The sequence below is a fragment of the Cladophialophora bantiana genome (assembly GCF_000835475.1).
Source record: "Cladophialophora bantiana CBS 173.52 unplaced genomic scaffold supercont1.7, whole genome shotgun sequence".
Taxonomy (NCBI): domain Eukaryota; kingdom Fungi; phylum Ascomycota; class Eurotiomycetes; order Chaetothyriales; family Herpotrichiellaceae; genus Cladophialophora; species Cladophialophora bantiana.
Window position 1 is genome coordinate 854465 of NW_015971581.1, and position 25055 is coordinate 879519.

The following is a 25055-nucleotide window of genomic DNA, read 5'->3' on the forward strand; positions in this document are numbered from 1 at the left end:
GCGCCATCAGAGGTACATCACAGATCAGGTGGGGTGGTTGCGACAAGGTATATGTTTCTGGACTTGGGTCGAGGTACTGGTCGAGTCCGGACGGTTTGCCAAGGACTGGGCTAGTATGTAGGAAGACTGCGAGATATTGTCACAACTACCCGCACAACCTACCTTCAGAGTATGGCTGCCGTTTCACAACAACACAACCACGTCCACTAGTCCCGAGAACGATCCACAGACTCCAGCTAGTGCTTGCCAAGCGACTTCCCGCAAAAAGCACCCGGATTTGAAAGGAATATGTTTGCTCGAGCACCAGCAGTATGAGGACAACACCTCGACAAAGTCCACCTCTGACCGACCGAGATTGCATGATTCAGCAATACGTTGTGGTCGATCCGCAAATTCTTGGTGAGTCATCATCCGTGAATCTCAAACGGTGGATTCTTGCAAAACAAACCCATAATACCTTTGCCTTTGTGGAGTACGTACGCCCCAAGATATTACTCTCTATCCAGTGGATTTTTCTTGGATCCACTGAGTACTGCAGTGAAACCTGATAACTCGCTGAAACTAGATAGCGGACACTCAGTAGGTGTACCTGTCTCAAGGGGCCACCCGGTATTACTATATATCAAGTTGCAGAAGTCTTCTACTGCTGCTCCATGGTTCCTCGGTCATTGATTCATCGTTGCCTCTACATGCTTTCATCGACTGGGACACAAACTCCGATCCATTTACGGGGCCCTCACAACCCAGCCTTATTCCATACATTATGTAGATCAATTCCTTCCCGGGCAGCTTTGGCAATTCAAGGCCGCTACGGAGTACTTCATACCTCGTCTTGCTCGTCTTCGGGTCGATGCGTGCTTGGCAAAGGGCTCCACCGACGAGGCTGAACCCCTGTGCCCCAGTCAAGCCGGCAATGCGCCATAAACTGAACAGCATTGTCCAATGACTTCGCCGCTACTACTGTCTTGGTATGTTTGCGGTGATCAATCAATCACTGCCAGACATTGCGACCTCGGATAATCTCTTTCCAGTAGACTTTGGCCGGCAGTCTTGGAGAAGGCTTTCTCGGGATCGATCACCATTCCCGCCTCTTCCCCGCAACATCAACGACCCCGAAGTCTGCGGAGACTAATGCGACAGCATTGAGACTCCTCTTTGGGGTCTGGTATCTCCAACATTGAATTATGCCTTACGATTCCATCGAGGTAAATCGTCTCGATAAGGAACAGACAGGTCTCATCTTCCCTTGACAGTGCCTGCTTGAAGTAGCCTTTTCACAGTTATAGTCAAAATGGCTTCAGGCGTGTCGATTGCATTGAGAATGGTCCGGAGACATACCAAAATTCGGCATGTCTCCAAGCTCCTTGTAAACCCAACCACATCATCATTTCTACAATCGAATACATACCAATCAACTCGTGCGATCTCGACTTCCCGGACAACGCCAGCTGCAATTGCTACGCACAACATCATCAGCCCCAAAGACCCACCGAATTTCTCCCCGGAATTCACCTACGGCGCGTACCAAGAGACGGGCGCGACGCCCGTGAAACGAATCCGCTACCCGAAATTCCAGTCGCTGGAGAGCGAGCGGGCGTTCCGCAAACTCCACCATGCCGCGGCGCTGCGCTGGCTGGGGTACCAAGGGTACAACAATGAGGGTGCGGGCGGACACGTCACGGTCCGCGACCCCATCCTCACGGACCACTTCTGGATCAACCCGCACGGCAAATCCTTCTCGTATATGAAGCCCGAGGATCTCGTCTTGATGAGCCCCAAGGGCGACATCGTCGAGGGCGGGAACATGCACAGTGTGAATCCAGCCGGGTGGGTGATTCACAGCGCGGTGCATGAGGCCAGACCCGACGTCGTGGCCGCGGTTCACTGTCACAGCGTGCCAAGTAAGGCATTTTCAGCGCTTGGCTGTCACATAGAACCTATTAACCAGGATGCATGTCGGTAAGTGTCAACCTCAGCAAGCGTGACAAAATTGAAAGAGTGTCGTGGAGGAAAAGGTATGTGGAAGAGAGACCGGACGGCCCGACTTGGCTTTCCTTGCTTTTCTCGACTTTTGAGACCATTACATTCGGGCTGGGTGATTGGGCGACTAGCCAAGCACATGCTAATATCGACTCATAATATCAGATTCTACAAAGACCACGGCATCTATTCTGGCTTTGGCGGAATCGCCTTCGTATGTCATTGCGCTCCTCAGTTGAAAGTCTCATTCAGTCCCTTAGCGACCCTTCTTTTATCCCTCTTAAAAACACCATCTGTCCATCTTATTTGGTCCAGATGGAAGAGTGCTGACAGCGGACCAACAGAAGGCGGACGAAGGCCACCACATCGCCGCCGCTCTAGGTAACACAAAGGGCGTGATCCTGCAGAACCACGGCCACCTGACGGTGGCAAAGACGGTCGACGGCGCCGCGTTCCTCTTTGGCGCCATGGATCGCTGCATCCAGGCCCAGTTGCTGGCCGACGCCGCGTGCGCGGGTAGGGGCACCAAGACCATCAAGGTCGCTCACGAGGAGGCCGAGTACTCGCGCAACGTGTACAATGATGAGATGGTGTATATCATGTTTCAATCTGCGTGAGTTATTCTTCCCTCCCATCTTACTCACCCTCCTTTTTCCATTCCATGTATGAGTAGTTTTCAAGTCCCCCACCCACCAGGAAAATCTAGAAAAGAAGAAGAAAGGATCAATATCACTAGTCCGATACAATTCCCCTTTTTCTTTTCTAATTCCATTTTACAGATTCGAAGACGTCATCAGGGCGTCGAACGGGGAATTGCCAATGCACGTCCAGGGAGAGCTTCCTCGAGACTGACTGAAGCTGAAGCGAAGGAATTCGAATTTGTGGTCTGTGCACGGGGTTGGCATCGTCCAACAGGAGAAGAAATCCATATATGCAGCGAGAATAATGCACTTCCCTCCCTCTATACCTCCTTTCTTACCTATATCACTCTCTATGGATGCACGTATGTATGTCGGAGTCACTACTGGCCGAGTTGTGTGCTTGATGTCCACACGAACGCTGCTTGTTTGACTGCTTGTGCACAAGGCCATGTTATTTGATCGCCTCCATCCTTCCCTCGCCCCCTTCTCAGTCCTGTCTGTGGCCGAAACGGGCAGTACCCCCGGCCGCGCTTCACTTGGGCAATACTATCGCCCAAGGTTCTCTCTCTCATTGGGCAAATAGGTCTATGTATGTACATGGCAAGCCGCGTCCTTTAGGCACTCGGCACTTATTTTCCAGTCTCGCCCGTTGAGTTCGTCACGCCGGTCCTCTTCACCAGGGGAGCGGGAGCAAGAGCAAGAGGCGCAGGAGGAGGACTTACAGGATAGCACCCACACGCGGCATCCTGCCAGTCAGGGATGAGCTCGGATCGTCTCAAAGGACAGTGCCGACACCGTGTTTCCAGCGTGTCCAAAAAAGAAAAACAGAAACGTCGCCGTCCCCCCACGTCCCTTCTTGACGTCTTGCCATCGCTGGCCGAATTCACCGGCCCCCTGTCCAGCATTCGCCGTTACCTCTGCACCCCCCATCGAGCGCGCCGTCCATGTCCCACCCAGGCCACCACGAACTGCCACGCCCGGCTTGCCTTCTCGCTTGGTTCCAGGTTCATACGTCTGCATCAGGGAGACTCCACCCGCGTCGGGCTGCATGATCTCGACGACGCAGCCCGCCGCGCTGCTTGGCGACTGCGACTGAGGTGGGAGAACAGGTCCGGGCCCTGGTTTCCCGCGGAGACCTTGCTCGACGACGACGGTCGATTGGTCGAAGATTTGGAATGGGCTCCGATCCCAGCATTGTCATGCCGGCCGTCGTGCTGTAGGATGTATCGCTCGTAATCAGCGTTTCGTGGGTTGACGAAGCGAGTGACGCCACTGTTTGGTAGTGAAACTGTCGCTCCCCATCGGTGTTTTCATGGATCGACGAACTGAGTGACGCCGCCGTCTAGAAGTGAATCTATCGCTCCTGATCGGTGTTTCGTGGATCGACGAGTGAGTGACACCGTCTAGGTGTGAACCTCACGGCGAATGACAATATCCCAAGGGTGGACCTTTACCCTCCCGATCTGGGTCTTCACAAATCGACGAAATAGGCGACGCAAAAGCAGACTGTAGATCGTCTTCGGGACGACGGCGTCCTCCTAGGAGAAACGTCTTTCACTTGAATAGCTATCAGTCAGTATACACTATACAAAAGGAGACAACCACCTGTCTATTATCTGTCTCTTTCTTTTGTGCAACCGCAACCCCCCACAGCAGCTCAAGCCTAAGCGTTGCAGTCTCATTGACCACCCGTTTGTTATTTGAACGTCGATGAAGACCGGCCCCCCAATAGCACCAGAGTTGAGGTCGACCACATCGCCGTCGACAGACTGTAGATGTCTGGGTCCACAATGTAGAGCTCGGCGATGATACCGAAGAGGGACGATAAGAGCGAGTCAGAGAAGGACACGGTCTGAATAGATAGGAAGGACTTTGCAGATATGAGGCTTGCAAACACGATTTTGGGTTTTTTGGGTTTCTCTTTTTCTTTCATATCTGAGATGGGATTTATATACATTTGCTTCAAAGTCTTCAGCCGGATAACGACAAAACGCATGATGACGCTTTCAACGACGCCCACCCGGCGTCGTCGGCGCAAAAATTGTTAGCAATACCTAGCCAGGGGGAACCCAAATATCTCCATTCAATATTTGTGAGCGAGCAGGACGGTGCTCGATGGAGGCGGCGTCCTCTATCACTGAGCGAATATCCTCGGAAGAAGACGATTGCTGAGCTTGCTTTGAAGAGCGCACAAGATCTGCATGAACGGTGCAACCATGTTCCCGTATCACGACCCAGACTGTGCAAGCTCAACGAGGTCCAATTTTCTCCAAACCGCCCATATACTCTCTCAGGACCTGGGGGAGAACAACGCAGCCTTCATCCTCACGCCAGCCATTCTCTAAGATCGCAGCAAGAACTCTCGGGATTGCTATGGCCGTCCCGTTCACCGTGTGCGCGAACTTCTTTCTCGATCCATCAGGCTCCAAGATCCTCGTATCTAATCTGCGACTTTGGTAGTCTGTGCAAATGGAAGCGGAAGTAACTTCGCCCCATCCCTCGTCCCGTTTCTTCCTCGAGGGGAACATTGCCTCGATATCAATCTTGCGATACGCACTAGCACCCAGATCAGATGACGGCATCTCAAGGACTCGGCAGGGTAAGCCAAGTGAAGACAGGATCTCCGTTTGTATTTCCACCATTTCCGCCAGAAGTTGGCCTGAATGCTCTGTCCAGCTTGCCTCATCTATTAAGCCTCCATTGTTGCTGCTGGGAGATGGGCAGTCAGTCCATGCGAACATCTCAACCTTCGTAAACTCATGCACACGGTACAGACCCTTGGTGTCAACTCCGCGAGCACCAGCCTCGGCGCGGAAACAGCGGCTTGATCCAACAAGCTTGATAGGCAGACGTTCTGCAGGGATGGATTTGCAGGCATACATTCCGGCGAGAGGAATCTCGGCTGTTGCAGCAAGACTCTTGGTGGGTTTCCCCGCATCCTTCTCAGGCTGCGCGATTTGCCAGATCTGTTGTTCATCGTGCTGGTCTCGAGGTTGGAAACCGCAGGCAGTGGCCATGTGAGAGTAGATGAGGGACGGAGGGGAGACAACAGACCAGCCCCGTTTCATGGCGACGGATAATGAGTACTGAACTAGAGCTTGTTCCAGTAAAGCCGCTTCATTCAACAGGAAGTAAAAGCCCCAACCAGATGTCATTGAGGACGATGCGAAGTCGAGCAGACCAAGCTTCTCGCCAATTATTGAGTGATCAGCCGAAGGGCCATACTGCGGAGGACTATCTGGGTCATAGTTGATGTAGGATCGTAATCCGGGCTCACCACTGGTCGGTGTATTTGAAAATGTCAGGTTGGGCAATGACAAAGCCATGGTACGTGTCTCAAGTTCTAATCCATCATGCTCAGCTTGAAGAGCGTCGACTTCTGGCCTGATCGATTTCATCTGCGACACGATATCCGCCTTGTTTCCTTTTGTGGCATTCAATTGCTTCTGCAGCTCTTTCAATGTATGACGGGATCCGACCATGCGTTGATCGAGCTCTCTCATCTTTCTGACATTATCCGCCACTCGGTTCGGGATATCCTGATGGCTGCCATAATTTCGCACCAGGCAGTTTCGTTCGTAGAGCTCGACATTGTCTCGAATCTGGCTGAGAGGAGGATATTGTCTCGGCGCAGTTGCTGGTCGGAATTCTTGGTAGACGGGGTTCGTTGTGCAGTATGCCCTTCTGCATCGAAGCAGAAACGCCCTGGCTTCGAGGGCTTTCCTAGGCATCAAAGCTTGCAGCGTTGGCTATACAGCAAACCTTTGAAAATGCGACGGCGAAGAAAACGCGGTTGACGCGCTTCTAAAAGTTCTCCGCAGCTTCAATTGAGGACAGATGCGGCCAAGCCCACATCCTAATCAGGTATGGTCGCCGGTCTCACCACACAGCCCTGTGAATTCTAAGAGCTGGCAAGGAGCGGGCAACGAACTACCGTGCTCTGTCTGGATCGGACTCATATATCTCAGATTTTAATGTGCCTGCTGCAAGTGGTAAAGGCAAAGTCTAGCAATTGCTGATGCAGATTCAAGAGGCAAGCGTTATTACCTGCCAACAGCCTTTCGACGACGCTCCTAGAAAGACACATGAGCAATGTGTGTGCTCTCATGCCTGTATTCGAGTGTCAACGGCCGCTAGGAAATCCTATGTATTGTACACATTTCGTTCGGGGTCCAGACCTATCAATGTGGTCCCCATTACCTGCTCTCTAATTTAGCGTCGAGCCTCGCCCTTGTGCTCAACCTCCAGGCGATCAGCATAGATGCTGAGGGATTCTCCGATCAAATTGACCATCTGCCACACGCTGCTCGATTGGTACAGCTTAGCCCACAGCCTGACAACCATGCCACTCAACCGGACCTTCTGTGTCAGGATTCGGTCGCAACTCATCTTATATTCGGTCTCAGCCACGAGCTGGACCACAAACTCGAGCACCCTCTGTTCGGCGGGCGTCAGTGGAGGATTCGGATCGGACACAGTGACCGCTTCAAGCCACTTTGCGAGCAGCACTGCACACTCCAAAGAGCATAGGGCATGCTGGTTTGACCACAGAATCAGTTGCGTCTGAGCAACATAGTTGATTCCAAGCTTCACTGGAATACTGAGGGCGTGTGCGCAATGGAGTGCTGCCCGCGTCATTTTGTCGCTGCGTTGGACTTTTGGGCTTTGGTGCAATGAGTTAGCGACTGTAAACGGATCCCAGCTGCTGAGTGACCTCACGGGCCCAAGATCCATGTTGAGCCGAATATAAGCTAGCCGAAGGAGTGCGGTCGATGTGAATGTTACAGGGCCGTGTGGACTTAGCGGGTCCATTGATGATTCCTGATCACGTTCCCAGTACATGGCCCATCGTTTCAGGGCCCGTTCAAAGACATTCATTTCCTCGTCCGAGAGGCTGCTTGAACCTTCCTGCACGACCGGGAGTCGCGCATTTCGAGCCAACCAAATATGTTGAATGACCGCGTGAATGAGAGCACAGCCACCAAGAGCAGAGAAGCCTTTCGTGATCATCTGGGTCGAGCCATTCCACTCTCCTGGGTTTGCAAAGAGACAAGCGAAGGCGTCTTGAAAGTCTTGACGAGGCGACCTCGATTCAGCGCGGGCTTCTCGCCAGTCTAGCTCGTTGGCTGCTTTCCACTCTTTCTCAGAGCACGGGAGATCGAGCCGCAGTCCACTTGCGAGCATCATGGGTGGTAGGTCAAACAGAATTGTGTGAATATTAAAGAAACAAAAGACCACCAGGAGGGTTCTTTTGATGGTCTCAAATCGAACCCACTCTCGCCACTCCTCCGGCGATTGTTCGTGAGTTCGCGATAACTCGTCATCTTGAATGAGCGAGTGTAAGATACTCCGGATTGATAACGCATCGGTTACTGCCGGCTCGCGTCTGTACCAGGACGCAATGGCAATCAGAAGCAGTAAAGTCTGCACCATCTCAACCACGCAAAATCTTTCGTCCCTTTTACAATTTGAGTCTAGATTTGTAGCGGAATTGGAGCCAAGTCGCGTATCGCTCCTGGGCAAAGAAGTGTTCTGCGCCCTCTGTTCCAAAGACATGTTAGCTTTTCTTCGCTGGCGTCTGCGAAGACGCTCCAAGACGACCGATCTCGAGACACGGAACAGCTCAACGCCCATCTCTGGCTCCCTGGTGTAGCGAGCACCTAGGGCCGCGATTGCCAAGAGCAATTCCACATGGATACTGTCCATTCGCAAAGTGGCGACGTGGAAGAAGGGATAATGTGCATGAAAGTTCTTGAAATATCCACCTATCAGCCGCGACAAGGCGTGTCGGGATGGAAGAACAAAATCTCCATCTATGCAACCAGAGAATGTCGCCAGCTCATCAATTATGTGCTGTCGACATTCGGCCGAGATAAACAAGTCGCGACTGTTCAGCCTCGTGGGACCCTGCGGATGGGGTCCAGTTTGCGGAGGCTTGTCCTCGGGAGCCAAGGATGGCAGCCGAGAGCCAAAACGCGAGATGGACGCGTCAGCGGCCCTTATATGGGCAAGGGATGAGGGTGTTGCTTGTATCGTAGTAGTCGCCGTTGTCTCGTCACGCGAGTTTTCGCCATCTTTGAGATCGTTGGTGTTTTCAAAAACACCGGCCAAGGGCAGATCCAAATTCGAAAAGAACGCCGGCAGGGGTTGGTAGGTTGGAGAGAATGGATGAGTGAGATTAGGTACGCTGTCCATGAAGGCGGCAAAGTCTTGGGTATAGGCTGGCTCGAGCGCATCGAAGCCGCCATCATCAAGACCCAGGCTCATTGAATAATCCGTAACGGGTGCGGAGAAAGGTTCCTTAACTCCCTGGCTTGAATTGTTGTCATTTGGGTGGCCGAAGAAGCGCGAAGGTAGGTGTTGGAGCTGATCAATGTGCTGCTGTTCTCCCCTGGTACCGCTCACGAGAGACTGCGTGGCAGGCGAGACCACATGGGGCTGGGAAGAAAGAACTGAGGTAGGCACCGAATGGTACTCGGTCCAGTTCACCAGAGGCAGCGGCGCTGGCAACAGTGGTTCGGGCCTTGATTGTACATGATTTTGTTGAGAGCGCGCCTCTGAGGGCGACTGATGTGATAAGCGTATATGACGGGTCAGCAGATCCCTTGTTCTCAAGTCAGCATTCGCGCCAACGGCAAAATAGTCTCTTGGAGGCAGCAGCATACTTCCGGGTGAACCCCTTTTGACATCGGGGACATCGAAACGGCTTCTCCTTGGTGTCTCGAAACTCGGTCAGCCATTGATCCAAACATCTATGTTCAGTTTGCCTTACGCGATCTCTCGTGGCGTTGGAGATGCTCCAGGCGGGCAAACCCACGATTACAACGGAGACACACGAATGATTTGGCCGGGGTGGCGAGATTCGTTGTCATGGCTCGCGCATTTCTGGTCGAGGAGAGATGGCACTGGTGGCAGTGGGGAATGGACAATGGATTCGGGGAAGAAGCTACATTCTTTAAGATGAAAATTGGAAGGTGAGGTTGGGTGTTTGGAATGCGGGGCATTTGGCGCGGGCGGGCGGCTGCTGGAGCCCGGGAAACACGGCTAATCCCTAGCGCGCTGTGGGCACCAACGAGGCTGCCAATCCCAGAGGGTCTCCGCTTCTCCAAATCGGAGACACATCCAGACGTCTATCAACAATGCCCATGGTCATCGGCACTATCGGCATGGACCTTGCTGACCAGGGACATGCGCAACCAGTCTCACCCTCACTCCCATCTCTCCCCCCGATGACCTGTACAAGGCCTCTCCAGCAACCAACTTATCAGGTCCCTCCTTACTCCAATCATCCATCCCACGTTCATGCACGTCGCACATTACCCAACACTGGCTCTTCCCCGGGATTTCCATACCTCTCCCTCCCCCCAGTAGCTGATATTCCTACATACGCTACGTCTCTGATTGTAAGATGCTGAAGCCATTGGCTTCTCCATTGGGTTGCCCACAGTCTCCTTCTTCACTTCCGCGAGTGGCACATCACCAAATATATATATCACGAGTCGCACCAAATTATAGGGCGACAGAGAACACAAAAACCCATCCTGATCCCAGCACAAGTCTAAAATTTGTGAGGCCCTCTGTCAAAGGCCATATCCCAATATGCGAGCACAGGTGTTGGAGGCGTTCAACACGCCTTACAAATTCAAAGATGTCCCAGTACCGCCAAACCCCACTAGTCAAGATATTCTGGTCAAGGTCGGAGCGGCATCTTACTGCCACACTGATGCCGTCTTTGCGTCTGGTGCCATGTGGCAAGACCTACCCCGGATAGGATCGCACGAGTTTGCTGGCACGATTGTTGCCATGGGTCCGGATGTTTCACCGAAACTGAATCTGAAGGTTGGCATGCCAGTTGGCGTTCCTGGTCGGGCTTTCCATCCTTGCGGGTCGTGTTACGAATGCCGCCATAACGACGGTGACCCAGAAAAGTACGGGGTATGGTGTCCCAAAGCTGGCAATCTAGGTCTCTCGGCCAATGGCGGTTTTCAGGAATATTGCATTGCGGATTCTCGCCAGATCGCTCCCATGCCAGAAGGTATGACGGCTGTTGATACCGCTCCACTCATGTGCGCCGGCCTGACTATCTGGAATGCACTCGAGAGAGCGGGAGTTCAGATGGAGGCAGGAGGTGGGAAAGGGCTCACGATCGCCATTTCTGGTGCTGGTGGTGGCCTTGGTCACCTGGGAGTACAGTTCGCTATTAAGCTGGGATGCAAAGTCATAGCCATTGAAGCGTCTGACCCGGCTTTGGCCCTTTTGAAGGATGTTGTCAAGGACCTGGGGCCCCTAGGGAACGGTGTTACCATTGTTGACGCAAGGCAGCAATCTGCAGAGGATGTTCGTGTGTCAAGTTTGGGGTCTCCTGAGCCTAGCTTGGAAGGGGAAAAGGGTGTTGACGGGGTATTGATTCTTCCTGAATCGCAGAAAGCTTTCGAATATGGGATGAAGCTGGTCAAAAATCATGGCATTTGTGTGACCGTTAGTTTTCCCAAGGAAGGTTTTCATATGCAACCACGAGACCTCGTGTTTCGCCACATCTCCATGGTTGGAGTCTTGGTTGGCAGAAACCGACAGCTCAGAGCCATGTTGAACTTCGCAGCAAAGGAGGGCGTGAGGGCCAAAGTAACTACCTATAAATTGGAGCAACTAAACGAACTGGTGGAGGACTACCACAAAGGCGCAAGCGGAAAGCTGGTGGTGGACATGTCTAAGTGAATCTAGTTAGCCTTTGCGTGCTATTTTGCGGTTCTATCTCTTCCTGCGGACATATGTGCTATCACTGCAGAACACGAATAGATGGGGCAGACAAACTATATGCATGCTTTATAGAAACTGCTTCTTCGGCCTTATGTACTAATGGAAGTTTCCTTGGCCTGTAAGCGTTGCAACTCTAGTCTTGCCTTTCAAGTGCACGGTGAACCTTATTTGAATCTGAAAAGATGTCGCTTTAGGATATCGAATAGGTAGAACGCGATGTAAGGGGCTGGTGTTTGTTGCTGAGAACTGTACATGACCACGTCTTTCGAGAACAAGTGAGTTCATTCCCGCTAATTGACACAGACCAGAGCATGGATCGGTAACGTTAGTCTCTTGATTCTAATTTGATATCTTTTACAGTTTGTTTCGAGAAGGCCACTGTACTCTTTGAACATGGACCTCCTTCATCCTAGCCCACTCGCATTATCCATGCAAGGCCGAACCCCATCGAAGATGCCAGAGGATCTGGCATGACTTCGTTCAACCGTGCTCCAATTTGGGGATCTTGGATCTGTGTCTGATTTCGACATTTCGAAATGAATCGAGACTCTCAAGATATCCGATCAGGGAGGCGTCTCGGATATCTCGCATACTAACCATTAAATCAACTCTTTCCCAATTCCGGTATTCTGGAGTGAACAAATTTTCTCAAAATGGTGAATTTCTCACATAATCCAGCCTCGAGAGTGATTTTCAGTTGAACCTTGTCGGGATATCCTTTCCCTCAAGCCATGGCTCCAAGTTCAACGCTGTATCCTCATACCATCTATTCATGGCTCCTTCTTCGACGTATCCCATGTGTGGGCTGAGCAGCACTTGGCTTCTGCCATCCGTTCCCCAAGCCGCTGTTCGCCACGGGCTATCCATCGGCAACGGCTCTACCTCATACACGTCCAAAGCCGCGCCCTTGATCCTGCCGCGATTTAAAGTCTCCAACAAAGCTTTCTCAGTGACAAGAGGCCCTCTTAAGGTGTTGACCAAGAGTACGGAGGGTTTCAACAAAGCGAGCTCTCGCTCTCCCAAGATATCTCGGCTTCGTTCAGACAGAACATAGTGAATGCTTAACACGTCCGCTTCCTTGAGCAAGTCTTCTTTACTAGCGGCCACCTTGAATGTCCCTGGGGGAAGACCAAACGATTTGGCCTTCTGCTCTGCAACCTCCTGGGTGAGATTGCTAGACCATGCTAGAATCTTCATCCCAAAGGCCCACACACCTCCTGAGGCAACTCTGGCACCCAAGTTGCCGAAACCCAATAGACCTAATGTTTTCCCTTCAAGCCTATAGCCGGAGGAATCTCCCAGAGGCCAGACTTGACAGCCGCATCGTCGCGAGCAATGTTCCTAGCAATACCCAGGATGAGTGCCCAGCAATGTTGCAAGTGGAATCAATTGACGTCGGCGAATTCACTTCACCGGACTTTCCGATTCCCCTTGCACCGGCAACGATTATGTTCTGTTCAGCACAGGCAGCCATGTCAATTGCTGAATTTTTCATTCCTGTAGTCAGGACCAATTTGAGGTTGGGAAGAGATGTGATCACATCTTTCGACAATGGTGTTCGTTCGCGCATCGTAGAAATAACCGTGAAAGGTCGAAGGCGTTCGATTAGGGCATCCTTTTCCGCCTTGCCGCTGGGATTGATATTATCAGAAAAGGTGGTGACTTCAAACTTGGGCTGCAGATGAGAGAACTTGGCTGCAGCAATCCCCTGGTAATCATCCAGTATTGCTAAACGTATCTTGGAGGCCGCCATGTTTTCCTATGCCAACTGCCTGTACGGGTCCAAAATGAGCCAAAATACCAAATCCTCAAGTTCAAGGGGCTCTCACAACGATGTTCTAGCACCCGCACTCCTGAGGATACGTCCACATGCTGGCGCCGACCTGGACACGTTAGGCGTTGCAGATGTCGATAAGGCTCTCCACGGCTATGGTAAGAATCAGCTTCCCCGAATTGGAGGATTATTGACACATTTGATAGCCCGTTCAGGCTTACTATGCTGACCTAAGGATACGTTCGGTATGCAGGTCATCTGCAGATCTGTTGATACGCACCCGAAATGGACGACTGCAGCCCCCCAACTTGGAGACCGCTGCGTCGCTGGATGGCACGGAGATAACAGCATGGACCAGCATTCCAGCTAGACAACGGCAGATGCAGTCGGCGATTTAAACAGTCGATATTTATTCATGGCTTGTCAGTCTCATTCTAGTCAGTCTTGTTCTGGGGCGCATTTTCCCCATTGAACGACCTCAGCAAAGAGATTTCTCAAGGTGCCATATTTCTCTCCAACATGCATACAGCGATCGGATTCTTCTTTGTTGCCTCTGTGATTGCGCTACTCATTAGGTGGGCCAATAAAACCGATATCCCTAAAATCAAAAACCTTCCCGAGCTTCCCGGGGTGCCCATCTTTGGGAGTCTGATCCTTCTGGGCAAGTATCACGCCAGAAATTGCGCTCGATTGGCCAAGACATATGGCGATGTCTTCCAAGTTCGCCTGGGCAACCGCGTAAGTGAAGCCTCCGGGATCGTATGTTGCATGTCGCTAGATCATATTGACTCTTCATGTCTCCCAGAGATTCATTTATGCGAACTCATTCGAGTCTGTGAAGGAGCTGTGGATTAAGAATCAGTCGGCACTCATTTCTCGACCAAAATTCTGGACATTCCATGATGTGGTTTCACAAACCCAGGGAGTGTATACCTTGGGAACCTCGCCATGGACTGAATCCCTCAAGAAAGCCCGTAAGGCAGCAGCTACGGCCCTGAACAGACAGGCCGTTCAGACATACCTCCCATTCATTGACCTTGAATCCACTGCCAGCATCAACGAACTGGTACAGGACATCAAAAATGGCTACGACATCGACCCTAACGGTTATTTCCAACGCTTCTCCCTGAACATCAGCCTCACTTTGAACTACGGCATCCGCATTCAGGGCACTGTCAAAGACAGCACTCTCAATGAAGTCGTCGCCGTAGAGCGAGAGCTGGGGAACATCCGAGGCATTGCGCACAACTGGCAAGACTACGTGCCTTTGCTCCGAATTCTACCAGGCTACAAGTCGAATGCCATCAAATTCCGAGGACGAAGGGACGAATACATTCTTAGCTTCTTCAACCAGTTGAAGGAGCGGATCGCGAACGGTACTGACCACCCTTGCATCGCTGGCAACGTCTTGAAAGATCCAGAGGCCAAACTAGCTGAAAGTAAGATCCAAACCGTGCTGGTTGTCGGCTGCTGTTGGCTGACTGGAGGCTAGATGAACTCAAATCGATCTGTTTGACCATGGTCGCTGCCGGTCTTGACACATTACCTGGTAATATTAACATGACAATCGCTTACCTCTCCTCACCACACGGCCAGGAGATCCAAGCACGAATGTACGACGAAATCATCAAATCGTACCCTGGCCAAGACCCATGGCATGCGTGCTTGTACGAAGAGACGTCGGAATATGTTATTTCGTTCGTGAAGGTGAGTATCAGAACTGCAAAGCGAATACACCTGCACCAAATCAGAACTGACTGGTGACCTAGGAGGTCCTTCGCTTCTGGTCGACACTCAATTTGTCCTTCTATCGCCAAAGTGTCAGTGACATCACTTACAAGGGTGCTGTCATCCCTGCCGGGACACCTTTCTTGATGGTACGAGATTGGACCTCCCGCAGGCTTTATTCCCTGTCGCGCTGATGATTGATATCGTAGAATATGTGGGCCGCCAACCACGATCCTGCGCACTTCAAGTCACCCATGGAATTTATCCCCGAGCGCTTTATGGGACAGTCTGGTGTTGGAGAAGGCACTCAGCACTTTGGCTATGGGGCCGGTACCCGGATGTGCGCGGGTGCTCACCTTGCCAATCGAGAGCTGTACATCATCTTCACTCGCCTGATTCTGGCCTTTCACATCCACGAGGCCACCAATCCAAATGACAGGCCAATCCTTGACACTATCGAGTGCAACTCGGTGCCGACAAGTATGGTCACCCAGCCCAAACCGTTCAAGGTCAGATTCATCCCTCGCGACCAGAACCAACTTGAGACCTGGATCAGCCGCAGCTATGAGAACACTGCTCACCTGTGAGCACGCAAAACCCGCCAACTTCTGATCAAGAATTATTAGGCATATACCGATTGTCTGAGCTGACATGGACCGACTGTGGGTGCCTGCTTGGTCACTTAGCCAGCCGACACTCTACTCTCCACATGAGAGTTGACCACCATATGCGTGAGACACTCACCACCAAGGAAGAATATTGAATTCCGCAATTTTCTGGTCTCCGAATCAGTGGGACGCAACGGATATGACACGTACGACGGCATGGTTTTAACAATGGCCGATAATTAGGGTTCTCCAGCGATTGACCAACAAAGTGGGAGATCCAGAGAGGCAAGAAGATTTTGGGCTGATGGGTCTGCGAGATAGTTCTTCTTTTGGAGACCTGACGACCACGAGATGTGAAATGAATAGCTATGACAATAACGTACACAATTGCTATGCAGAATATCTCCGCGAAGGATGAATGTTGGTGCTTGGAGCTACAGATCTACAAGACCTACTACTAACCTCAGGATTTTTTTAGCTTAACCTATATGCGTAATATACCTACAGTAGATTACTCGTAAGCGACAGCAGCTAAGCCGTTAGCCGAATATTACTAAGCACTTGGAGAGCACTCTTGGAGTTACTCCCCAACGAATATATCGAAGAGTCTAGTCTTGTCTTCTAGCGTAACAGAGCACTTCAGGGTTCGGCATGCACGTGCAACAACGCACAGAGGCCAGTCCAGCAGGTCGGGAATCGAGAACGCGTCTCTGGTTGACGCTGACAGGGCAGCACCACAACCAACACCACCCCCAGAGAGACGGTGGCTAGGACAGCGAGGGCCTAGTACGCCGACGGCATTGAGAAGTAGGAAAGGGCCGATGAAACACCCAGGGATAGGTAGACGGCATTTAAAACATGGAATACTCTGTCAAACTGTAAAGAATGGTACACTGCCAGCACTGTGAACTTTTCAGCACTCCCCCTTAACCCATTTTGGTTTAACATGTGACTAGACAACTCTCCTTCTGCTACCCCCCAATACAATCCCAGCACAGCCACTTTGCCTTGTTACACTAGTAATGGGCTGAACCGAGATCTCTACTAGATATTTGCCATTGTAATTATATATACTCGTTAAGATTTACGTGTTTGCTAAAGCACATAAAATCGCACCTAGAGAGGTGTGTGACAATCACCACTAGAATAGCTGCGACAGCCTTGCTCATCAGGAGACCGGTGGGCGAGAAAGCATCGTTGGTGTTATAAAGAACGGATGGGCCTGTTGTGAAGGAGAGGACAGTCGGGAATGTATTGGAAAGATCCATTTCTGTGTCGCGGACCTCGCGAGAAGCAATATCCTCATGCTCGGTACATGAATGAATACCAGTGTTATGAGGGGAGACTCTCAATACCAGGGTGTTCATTGCTTCGCAAAGCCATCTTTCCGTGAGACTGTTGCCCAGTCGCCCTCAACCTTTAGTGTGATTTGCCTCATCTCAGAATCGCAAAGTCTCACAACTTGCCGGTGGACTGTGTTATTGATCCATATGCCAGAGACAAACAAGATCTCTGCAGGATCTGACCCTGGTTGCGTCGATGAACAAACAGGTTCAGTCGTAATGAGACCAAATCCACAGCAGCACCATAGGGATGGACCGCCTCAGCATTTTCAGAGACCCAAGGACTAGGCATGGAATGCACTACATGTTCAAAGCAAAGCTAGGATGGCGTGAACGGATGAGGGTATAGTGACTATGATACCTGATCCATCCAACACGAAGAGGATTAAATGTGAGAAGTGGCATGCACTCGTTTTGCGAGGAGCGCAGGTTTGGGACTTTGAGATACTCAAACCGGTCCCTTGATACAGCCGTGTAAAGTTACTGTCACGGATCTGGTTCGGGACACTCAGGACGCCATCTCGAAGGAACCAGGACGCCACACAGTCACTCCTGGATCCGCTGTAGGCACAGGACAGGCACTCGAGCATTAGTTGACTCACCTTGAACGCCACGCAGGTAACCACCAGATTTGTGCTAGCGTAGCCTTATCCTTGTTAGCAAGCATATAGCATTGTCCTTACCAGCGAGTCTTCCTTCTCGTTCGTCAGCTCAGTCTCTTCGCATGGTGTAATCCACAGAGCTTTGGAGCCATTTCCGTTCATCTCTGTACCATGCCATCACAGTTACCAAATTCCTCGAGGAGAGATACCTTCGCCCAAGGCGTAAATATCTAATTAGAGTGGAGGACCGAAAACAGGACTGAGCATGGCTAAGCAGAGGAGCGGCCAGCCTGATCTGCTCACGCTGTAATTGAGCCGAAATTGAGCCCTGTCACATAACGCGTGTGGCTCACACCGCCGCCCCAGATCGCATTAGAGAGTTCAACAGTGCTGTCACTTCTTAGAAGAATAGGACAGGCACGACTCAGCTGTCTGAAGCTATTAGTTTCATGCATCATTGTTGCTAGGAATGGATAGAAGAATGTCATGCATAAGAAATATTAAGCAGCAGCGTCGAGGCTGGGATTTGCTGGGTTCACTGAGGCATATCTGAAACAGATGTCTGGCTAAGAGGCAGGTGTAGCCAATCGCAGGGAGCCAGATTAGGACCCCCTTGTAGGGTCAGGGCGCTGCTCAGAGTGTTACTCAGGGGGTGCTCAGGCAGTCCTCCGTGAGGCTCAGTTCAAGCTCAGGTTAACGCGGCCTTCGCTCACCCTCTAGAATCGAACAGTTTTTGGGAAGAGGTTTTTCGTTCTCGACTAATATAGGTAGGTAAAATTCCCCACGAGGGGTACAGTGGAAATAGAGTATTATCTAATCCCGAGCCCTAACCCCTCACCCCTTGTCTTCAGGCTTTTGCCGATTTACGACCCCGAACCGCGAAAGAGAGCCGACACAACGTCAAAGGATATATATTTTATCTTTCAAAATAAATTCCTGAGTTGGCTCACGAATCGCACACAAATAAATGTGATTCTTCAACACCGCTCTCCACGGTGGCGTGGCCTAATGGTAAGGCGTTGCTTTCCGGTTATATACCTGGCGCTTGGAGTGTGGCAAAGACTGTGGGTTCGAGTCCCATCGCCATCGTTTTGTTTTTGTGGCCTCTACAGTTTTATTTTCGTAGATAGGATCTTAAATTTAGGTGCTACTAAGTGGTCAATATTATCCGCTATTACTTTAGAAGGTAGCAGTGAAAAGAGATAGAAGTTCTGTGAGTTTGGAGTTTGTTAATTTGACAGAGAATGTGGTATTATTTTGTCCATCGGCTTACTTAGTCTTATCTCTTAATAATCAATGTCGACTATGTCTGAGAGAGAAGCGGATCGAAGTTTAGACGAACATGACGGCTTTAACGCGATGAAATTTTCTTTCCCTTTTGACATTCTGAGAAGGCCAAATTAGCTAAAGCCTAAGCAGTCCATCGATCACAATTTCCAGATGCCGTGGGAGCCTAGCCCAACTAACAGCGGCCTGACACCGATTCCACGTTCTCTCACGCCTTTATGTCTCGACTCTTGACCCTTCCCTCACGTCATCCCAGTCCTGATCGTACAGATGATCGTGCTAGATTACCACTACCTAGCGTCGACCATAGCCACCTTGGCCATATCCGCCGCCGTTATAGTTTCCGCTTCGGTTGTCCCTCGCTGGCGGCCCCCGGTTTTGACCTTGATAATAACCATCACTGAAAGACCTTCCACCATTCTGCTGATATTGTCCATTGCTACCGAGGTATTGATTTGGTGCCTGCCCGCCATAGTATTGTCCCTGTCCCTGGTTTCCATAGTAACCTTGATCCTGACCCCTAGAGCCTTGAGCAGTGTGGCTGCCGTACCCTCCGTATCCGTTCGTGGACGGCGAATTGCGATTGTACCCACTTTGGCCACCGTAGCCTGGTGGGGGTGGGGGAGGCATGCCTGGAGGCCAATGGCTCGGTGGTGGCATACCGGGAGGGCCTGCATCAAAGGGAGGTCTGTCGACAGCGTAGTTAATGCGTCCACCCCGATTCTGTGTGTCAAGGCGATCACGTCGAGTATTATCATACAGAGGCGCACCGCCAAAATCCCTTCCCGATGTCCTAGCCTTTGATCGGAGGATGGCTAAGTCACTCTTGTCCAGAACAGGAGGAGGCAAGACAACTCCTGGGAACAACATGGACTTGTGAACATGGGTAGGAGGCGGCATCGTGAAATGCACGTTCAAAGACCGATCATCATCGACTTCAGGTTCCAACCTGATATCTTCTTGCGGGCCCACCAGATCCATGTGAGGCAGGAAATCTTCGTTTTTGGTGACCTCTCCGGCCAGTTGACTCTTCTGCATGGACAACTTCACAGTGTTCGGACCACCCTTGGCCTTCTTCGAGTAGAACTTCATGGCCAAGATGTCGTACAAAGGATTCTGGTCTGATATTATCAGAGCATCATGTCCCCGCTCGTTTCTGGCGTGTTCGTCATCTGTCAACAAATGATACTTGGTGGCCATGGCTGCAAGGAGTCGCTTCTCGTCAATGAACGGCAACAACACAATAGCTTTCCAGGACTGCTTTGCGCCGTTGAGATCGAGGTCGAACTCCTCTGGGTAGAAGTCGACAATGTCGGATTCTGGGTCGGTCATGAGTGGGTGGAAAGCGCTCGGGATGGCATGATTTGAAGATGCTGGGAGCACACCCATCAATTGTTCATACGGTCTGAACGGTGTGCCTTTGTCGAACTTGACGGCCTTTTTGTCAATGTCGACAAAGTCTGCAGCGAATGGAGCGTAGTGGTAAGGATAGTACCAAGTCCAGGATGGACATCCTTGGAAATAGTAGAGAAGTACCCAGCACAACCCTTCAACATAAGCTTCGGCTACCTTGTGGCGGAAGCCGGTGTCTTTCGGGTCGACATGAAACTTTTGCTCGTAGTAGCGGTCAGCATAACCCTCCTCCCACAATCGGACTGTGTCTGGGGGCGGGTTGTTCGGATCTCCGTTGTTGTAAGTCTTTTTTTCAATCGGTGTGTTCCTTCCAGGAGTGCCAACACTGTCCCACTCTTCCTCCATCAATGCCCCCTTTCGCTTGCTCACTGCCGATGCAGGGGTGGCATCGCTCTCTGACTCTGCCTCCATTATTGCAGCCTTTCGCTTGCCCAGTATTGACGATGGACTGCAACCCGAGGAATTGGGGGTCCCATTGGCGTCATTAGTGCCATTCTTAGTTGGTGTTTCGGCAGCCTTCCTAGCAAGCATCTGCTCTTTTAGGACTGCTGCTGCGCTCTTATTCGACGCAAGGGTTTTATCCACGGCAGCTCTGTTCACAACGGAGTTGTAGTCCAAAACTGGGAAGTTCGTAGCTTCAAAGGTCTCTTGAGGTCCGGTAGGAACCCGAGCATCCGGTCTGCTACCCTTGCTGTAGTCAGGCGAGCTACGGCGTCTCTTGGCGGCACGGGCCTCTCGAGCCTCGTTTGCCTGGTTACGGCGCTGCTCATTCCGTGCTCGTTTGTCTTCTATTTCCTTTCTGCGTTTGAAGATTGCATCCTCTTGCTTCGCCAGACCTTGCAGAATGATTTGGGCACGTGCAAGGTCGACTTTGCCATCACAGGTCAAGTACCCTCCCATGATCGGGATATTGTCTCTCCAGATAGCAATGAGCTTGTCGATACCGTCTTCTTTGATATCGAGACTTGGGAGATGAGGCAGGAAGTCATTGCCAACGAAGAAACACATGAATACCCAATCATCGAGGGCACGCTCAAGATCGAAACGGAAAGTCTGACCGGGAACAAACATCTCCGCACCAAGATACTCACGTAGTATGGGCACATTTAGCCAGACAAATGGCTTCAGCTCCTCCGTAGTACCTTTTTCATCAAATTCGCCTGCTTTTATCTTGGCGTCGCCTCTGCAATTCTCGGCATAATGGCCTTGCTGACCGCAGATTCTGCAGGTTTTGGCTCTGGCATCTCTGAGTTCGACGTCTTCTCGGAGGACCCGGAAATGAGGCTCATGGGTAGCAATGCCCAGCATGATCAAGTCTGCATCAAGTCCATACATGACGTGTCTTGTGTTTGGATCATATGCGGGATCTGAGCGTTGGGAACGAATGAACTGCATAATCTTGTGCTCACCTTCTCCGGGCACACTGGCATCTGAGATTATGACCTTCAGTTGAGCCCAGGCAGGGTCCGTATTCAGCTTCCACTGGACCCAGTATCGAATAGATTGAGCGAGAATGAACATGAAAGGCGTGCCAGGTGTGATGACATTACTATCCCATGTTTTCTTGATTACGTCGTCCATTGTTTCTTCGTCTTCATCTTCATCTCTATCACGCTGCTGCTGACGTAGGAGTGTTTGGAATTCCGCTTTCTTTTCGTCCGCCTCTTTTGCGTCTCTTGCTGACCGGAAACGGCGCGCTCGTTGTTGATTCATCTTTGCTCGAGGAGCAACCCCATCTGATCTATGTTAGTATCCATTTGTGAATCGCAATTCGAACAGGTTAAAGGGGAAGAGTATCCACTTACCAATCGCAATCATCAATAGCCTCCTTGGACGCACCATGTTCACAACGCGGTCGGTGTACTTGAAGATTTCCAACATCATCTCACTCTCATTTGCCGGAGGAGGCTTGTTCTCGGGATGTGAACAAGGGTGTACAATGCCATTGAAATCAAGATAGAGGTTGTGCATTTCTTCTCCATTCGGATTGGGTTTGGTGGTGTCCACGGGATATTTCACCCCATCGATCTCATATGGTTGTTCCTCAATCACGGGGGTGATGATCTTGGGATACTTTCTGGTGAGCCATCGGAAAAGAGCTGGGACTCCCATCTTGACTCGATCGTATTCCGCGAAAAATCAAGGGAAGGAAAGGATAAGCCTAGCAGGTTGTGTCGCCGTCGATGGAGAAATGCGTAGAATTACGCTCCTGTTCGCGGCAGATGGTTTAGCAAAGGAACGACACTTGCGCTGTGCACGGAAGAGGACTCGAGGGTTGTGTGAGATCCAAGTCACCATGAAGAAGCCATGTTAAGCTGGGCGACAATCAATAGAGATGCAAATTGATGGGAGGGTGATGAATTCCTGGAAGGAACTGCGTCTTCGAGCCCGACCGAATCTGAATCTGGACCCTTGCCTTGGCCAAATCCGGTTGGCGCAGGCTTGGCAATTTTATTTGAAGTCCGGAGTACAAAGTCGTATGGCGCAATTAGGGTGGGCCACAAGCAAAATCTAACATCTATTGCATCTACTATGTACCCAGTACTGTGCAAATTCACTTCCGTCTTTCCAGCTTGTCGACCTCCATGTAATATCACTCTACCTAAGACAGCAGCTGTAAAGGGCGGCGGCCGCCAACTGATCGATCAATGTTTTGATTTTCATGAGTCGGGTCACAAGGTCTCCGAAACGCTTAAATGGGTTGCTTTGGGCCCCGAAAAATCATCACAACTTCAAAGGACGAGCCGACGACATTTGAGGTAGCTTTCGCCTCATGATCTTCCCACTGCCTGTTCTTGGAATTTCGTCAATGAAGTAGATCCCTCCGGTTAGCCATTTGTGGGGAGCGAAATTCTGCTGGATCATCTCGAACAGTTCCTTTGCCGTGAGTGTATCATTCTTGCGGACAACGAAAGCCCGAACGTATTCCTCCCCGTCTCTGTCAGTGTGAAGTTAGTTCATACTACAGCGAAGTTTGGAAATAGCGCGGCTTCCTACATTTTAGCACCCACAACAGCGGCGTCTGTCACCTCAGGGTGATTGAGAAGTGTCAACTCAAGCTCTGTTGGCGAAACTTGAAGGCCCTTGATCTTGATAAGTTCCTGGTGGATCAATAAGCTAAAGAACGGTATGCATAATTTCGCCGATTCCCTAGGTTGAAGACTTGCCTTTAGACGGTCCACGATATAGAATTTCCCTTGATCATCACAGTATCCAATATCGCCAGTCCTCAACCAACGGTGGCCGTCTTCGTCGACAATCGTGTTTGCAGTGGCCTCAGGCTTATTCCAATATCCCTTCATGACGTTTGGTCCAGATAACCATATTTCTCCAGCCTGCTGTTCCATGACAGCAGATTTGCTCAACTCCTCATCCACAGGGACAATTTTTGCAACACAATTAGGATTCAGCCAACCAATCGAACGTCCGTCATCTTCCTCATCTGGTGAGAAGCCCGTTGCAGAACACGTGCATTCTGTCATTCCCCAGCCTTGCTTGACCTGTACGCCTGGTCGAAGATACAATCTTGCTAGAAGCCTCCCTAGTTTAGGATCAAGAGGTGCGGAGCCGCTGACGACTTGCTCGAGAGACTTCAGATTGTATCTTTCCGGAGCGTCTTGCTTGCACAGCATTGCGATGACGGTCGGCACGCCTGTCATGAATGTGATACGATACGCGTCGAGGTACTGTAAGTATTTTGTGACGTTGAATTTTGACATGATGAACACCTTTGCCCCTAGCACTGCGGCATTTACACAGTAGTAGGTTTGACCCTGCCATCAATGTTAGTTTATCAGGAGTGGCCTGGACTGTACCGAATTCCGCCTCCGAGAGACTGATCACTCACATAAGCGTGGTACATAGGCAGAGGCGCCAGCCATCGCTCACCCGAGACATCGAGTCGTTCCTTGCGAGCACGTGCTTGTGGTGTTCTTCCAACCAAAGCTCTCTTGAACAAAAGCTGCACAGAGTTGGAGACAAGATTATAGTGAGAGATCTGCACCCCTTTAGGCAACCCAGTGGTTCTCGAGAGCTGTCAGCAATGCGAGAAGCACTTCCTGGAGCCTCAAGAGGCTTCTCACCGGAACTCACCCGCTGGAATAGTTGATAATTGCCGTCTTTTTGTCAGCTTCTTCGAGGGTGGAGAGCCGTTTCCAAGACCAATGTCGGACAGCTTCTTCAGATGTCCAGATTTCTGTCCATGACTTCAAGTCGTGAAGATTATACGACGATAGATCCTCATCTGGATCATGGAAGACTGATACCCTATCCCGCGACAGCCCTACCTCGACTGCAGCACTGAGAGCGACGTCAACCCTGTCTGGTCCAGTGAGTAGCAATGTTGCCCCAGAATCTCGTAACTGGTATGCCAATTCTAAAGCACAAAGTCAGTGGATGCGCCCTTCTTAAATCAAAGCCTCCTGTCAGAACTCCTGGAAGAACGACTAACCTGACGACGATGCCGTTGGAGAGGCTGCAGTAAAAATGCATCCCGCGGCAATTGTTCCCCAGATCGCAACTGGAAAGAAGAGTCGGTTGTTGGAGTACAGTAGAACACGGTCATCTGTTCGAAGCCCGAGTCTTTGCAACCCAAGAGCAACCCTTTTAGAATAGGTTTCACCCTGCGCCAGACTAAAACATTTTGCTGGCGTGTCTGCGTCGAAGTATTGAGGTGCCTCAAGCGATGCTCTACTTCCAGACTGAAAGACGAAAGTATTGACATCGATCAGAGGAATATCGATTGTATAAGGAGATTTGAACATTTTTTGACCTGATCGAGGCTCGGCTATCTTTGATGCGGAAATTTTGAATCTAGGTCACAAGCCAAGAGGCATCTACTCCGTACATCAAGTACATATTTCTTCAATTAACTCCAAATTATCATTATTGGAGAGCGATACTGAGTAGTAGTTACAGCCGAT

At 50.8% G+C, this 25055-nt stretch overlaps 8 protein-coding genes and 1 non-coding gene across 9 annotated transcripts; 4 read left to right on the top strand and 5 right to left on the bottom strand.

The window, feature by feature from the left end:
• Positions 1-1291: 1291 nt before the first annotated feature.
• Z519_05310 (uncharacterized protein) lies at positions 1292-2597 on the top strand (the record flags this gene model as incomplete). The annotated part of the gene is made up of 3 exons (XM_016763051.1): positions 1292-1959; positions 2146-2194; positions 2325-2597. The coding sequence occupies 3 exons, from the start codon at positions 1292-1294 to the stop codon at positions 2595-2597; spliced, it is 990 nt and encodes a 329-aa protein (XP_016620664.1).
• A 2273-nt stretch (positions 2598-4870) lies between these two features.
• On the bottom strand, positions 4871-6352 carry Z519_05311 (serine-tRNA ligase; the record flags this gene model as incomplete). The annotated part of the gene is made up of 1 exon (XM_016763052.1): positions 4871-6352. One exon carries the CDS (start codon positions 6350-6352, stop codon positions 4871-4873), a length of 1482 nt encoding a protein of 493 aa, XP_016620665.1.
• Positions 6353-6833: 481 nt separating this feature from the next.
• Z519_05312 (uncharacterized protein) lies at positions 6834-9284 on the bottom strand (the record flags this gene model as incomplete). Its single annotated transcript, XM_016763053.1, has 1 exon — positions 6834-9284. One exon carries the CDS (start codon positions 9282-9284, stop codon positions 6834-6836), a length of 2451 nt encoding a protein of 816 aa, XP_016620666.1.
• Positions 9285-10220: 936 nt separating this feature from the next.
• Positions 10221-11336, top strand: Z519_05313 (uncharacterized protein; the record flags this gene model as incomplete). Its single annotated transcript, XM_016763054.1, has 1 exon — positions 10221-11336. The coding sequence occupies one exon, from the start codon at positions 10221-10223 to the stop codon at positions 11334-11336; it is 1116 nt and encodes a 371-aa protein (XP_016620667.1).
• Positions 11337-12071: 735 nt separating this feature from the next.
• Z519_05314 (uncharacterized protein) lies at positions 12072-13131 on the bottom strand (the record flags this gene model as incomplete). The annotated part of the gene is made up of 2 exons (XM_016763055.1): positions 12072-12719; positions 12787-13131. 2 exons carry the CDS (start codon positions 13129-13131, stop codon positions 12072-12074), a joined length of 993 nt encoding a protein of 330 aa, XP_016620668.1.
• Positions 13132-13671: 540 nt separating this feature from the next.
• Z519_05315 (uncharacterized protein) lies at positions 13672-15467 on the top strand (the record flags this gene model as incomplete). The annotated part of the gene is made up of 5 exons (XM_016763056.1): positions 13672-13890; positions 13958-14591; positions 14645-14859; positions 14922-15029; positions 15090-15467. The coding sequence occupies 5 exons, from the start codon at positions 13672-13674 to the stop codon at positions 15465-15467; spliced, it is 1554 nt and encodes a 517-aa protein (XP_016620669.1).
• A 2960-nt stretch (positions 15468-18427) lies between these two features.
• Positions 18428-18522, top strand: Z519_05316. The gene has a single exon. It is a non-coding gene; the product is annotated as a tRNA-Arg (tRNA).
• A 492-nt stretch (positions 18523-19014) lies between these two features.
• Positions 19015-22245, bottom strand: Z519_05317 (uncharacterized protein; the record flags this gene model as incomplete). Its single annotated transcript, XM_016763057.1, has 2 exons — positions 19015-21869; positions 21939-22245. The coding sequence occupies 2 exons, from the start codon at positions 22243-22245 to the stop codon at positions 19015-19017; spliced, it is 3162 nt and encodes a 1053-aa protein (XP_016620670.1).
• Positions 22246-22857: 612 nt separating this feature from the next.
• On the bottom strand, positions 22858-24896 carry Z519_05318 (uncharacterized protein; the record flags this gene model as incomplete). Its single annotated transcript, XM_016763058.1, has 5 exons — positions 22858-23071; positions 23131-23906; positions 23981-24158; positions 24226-24508; positions 24584-24896. 5 exons carry the CDS (start codon positions 24894-24896, stop codon positions 22858-22860), a joined length of 1764 nt encoding a protein of 587 aa, XP_016620671.1.
• Between the last annotated feature and the right edge of the window lie 159 nt (positions 24897-25055).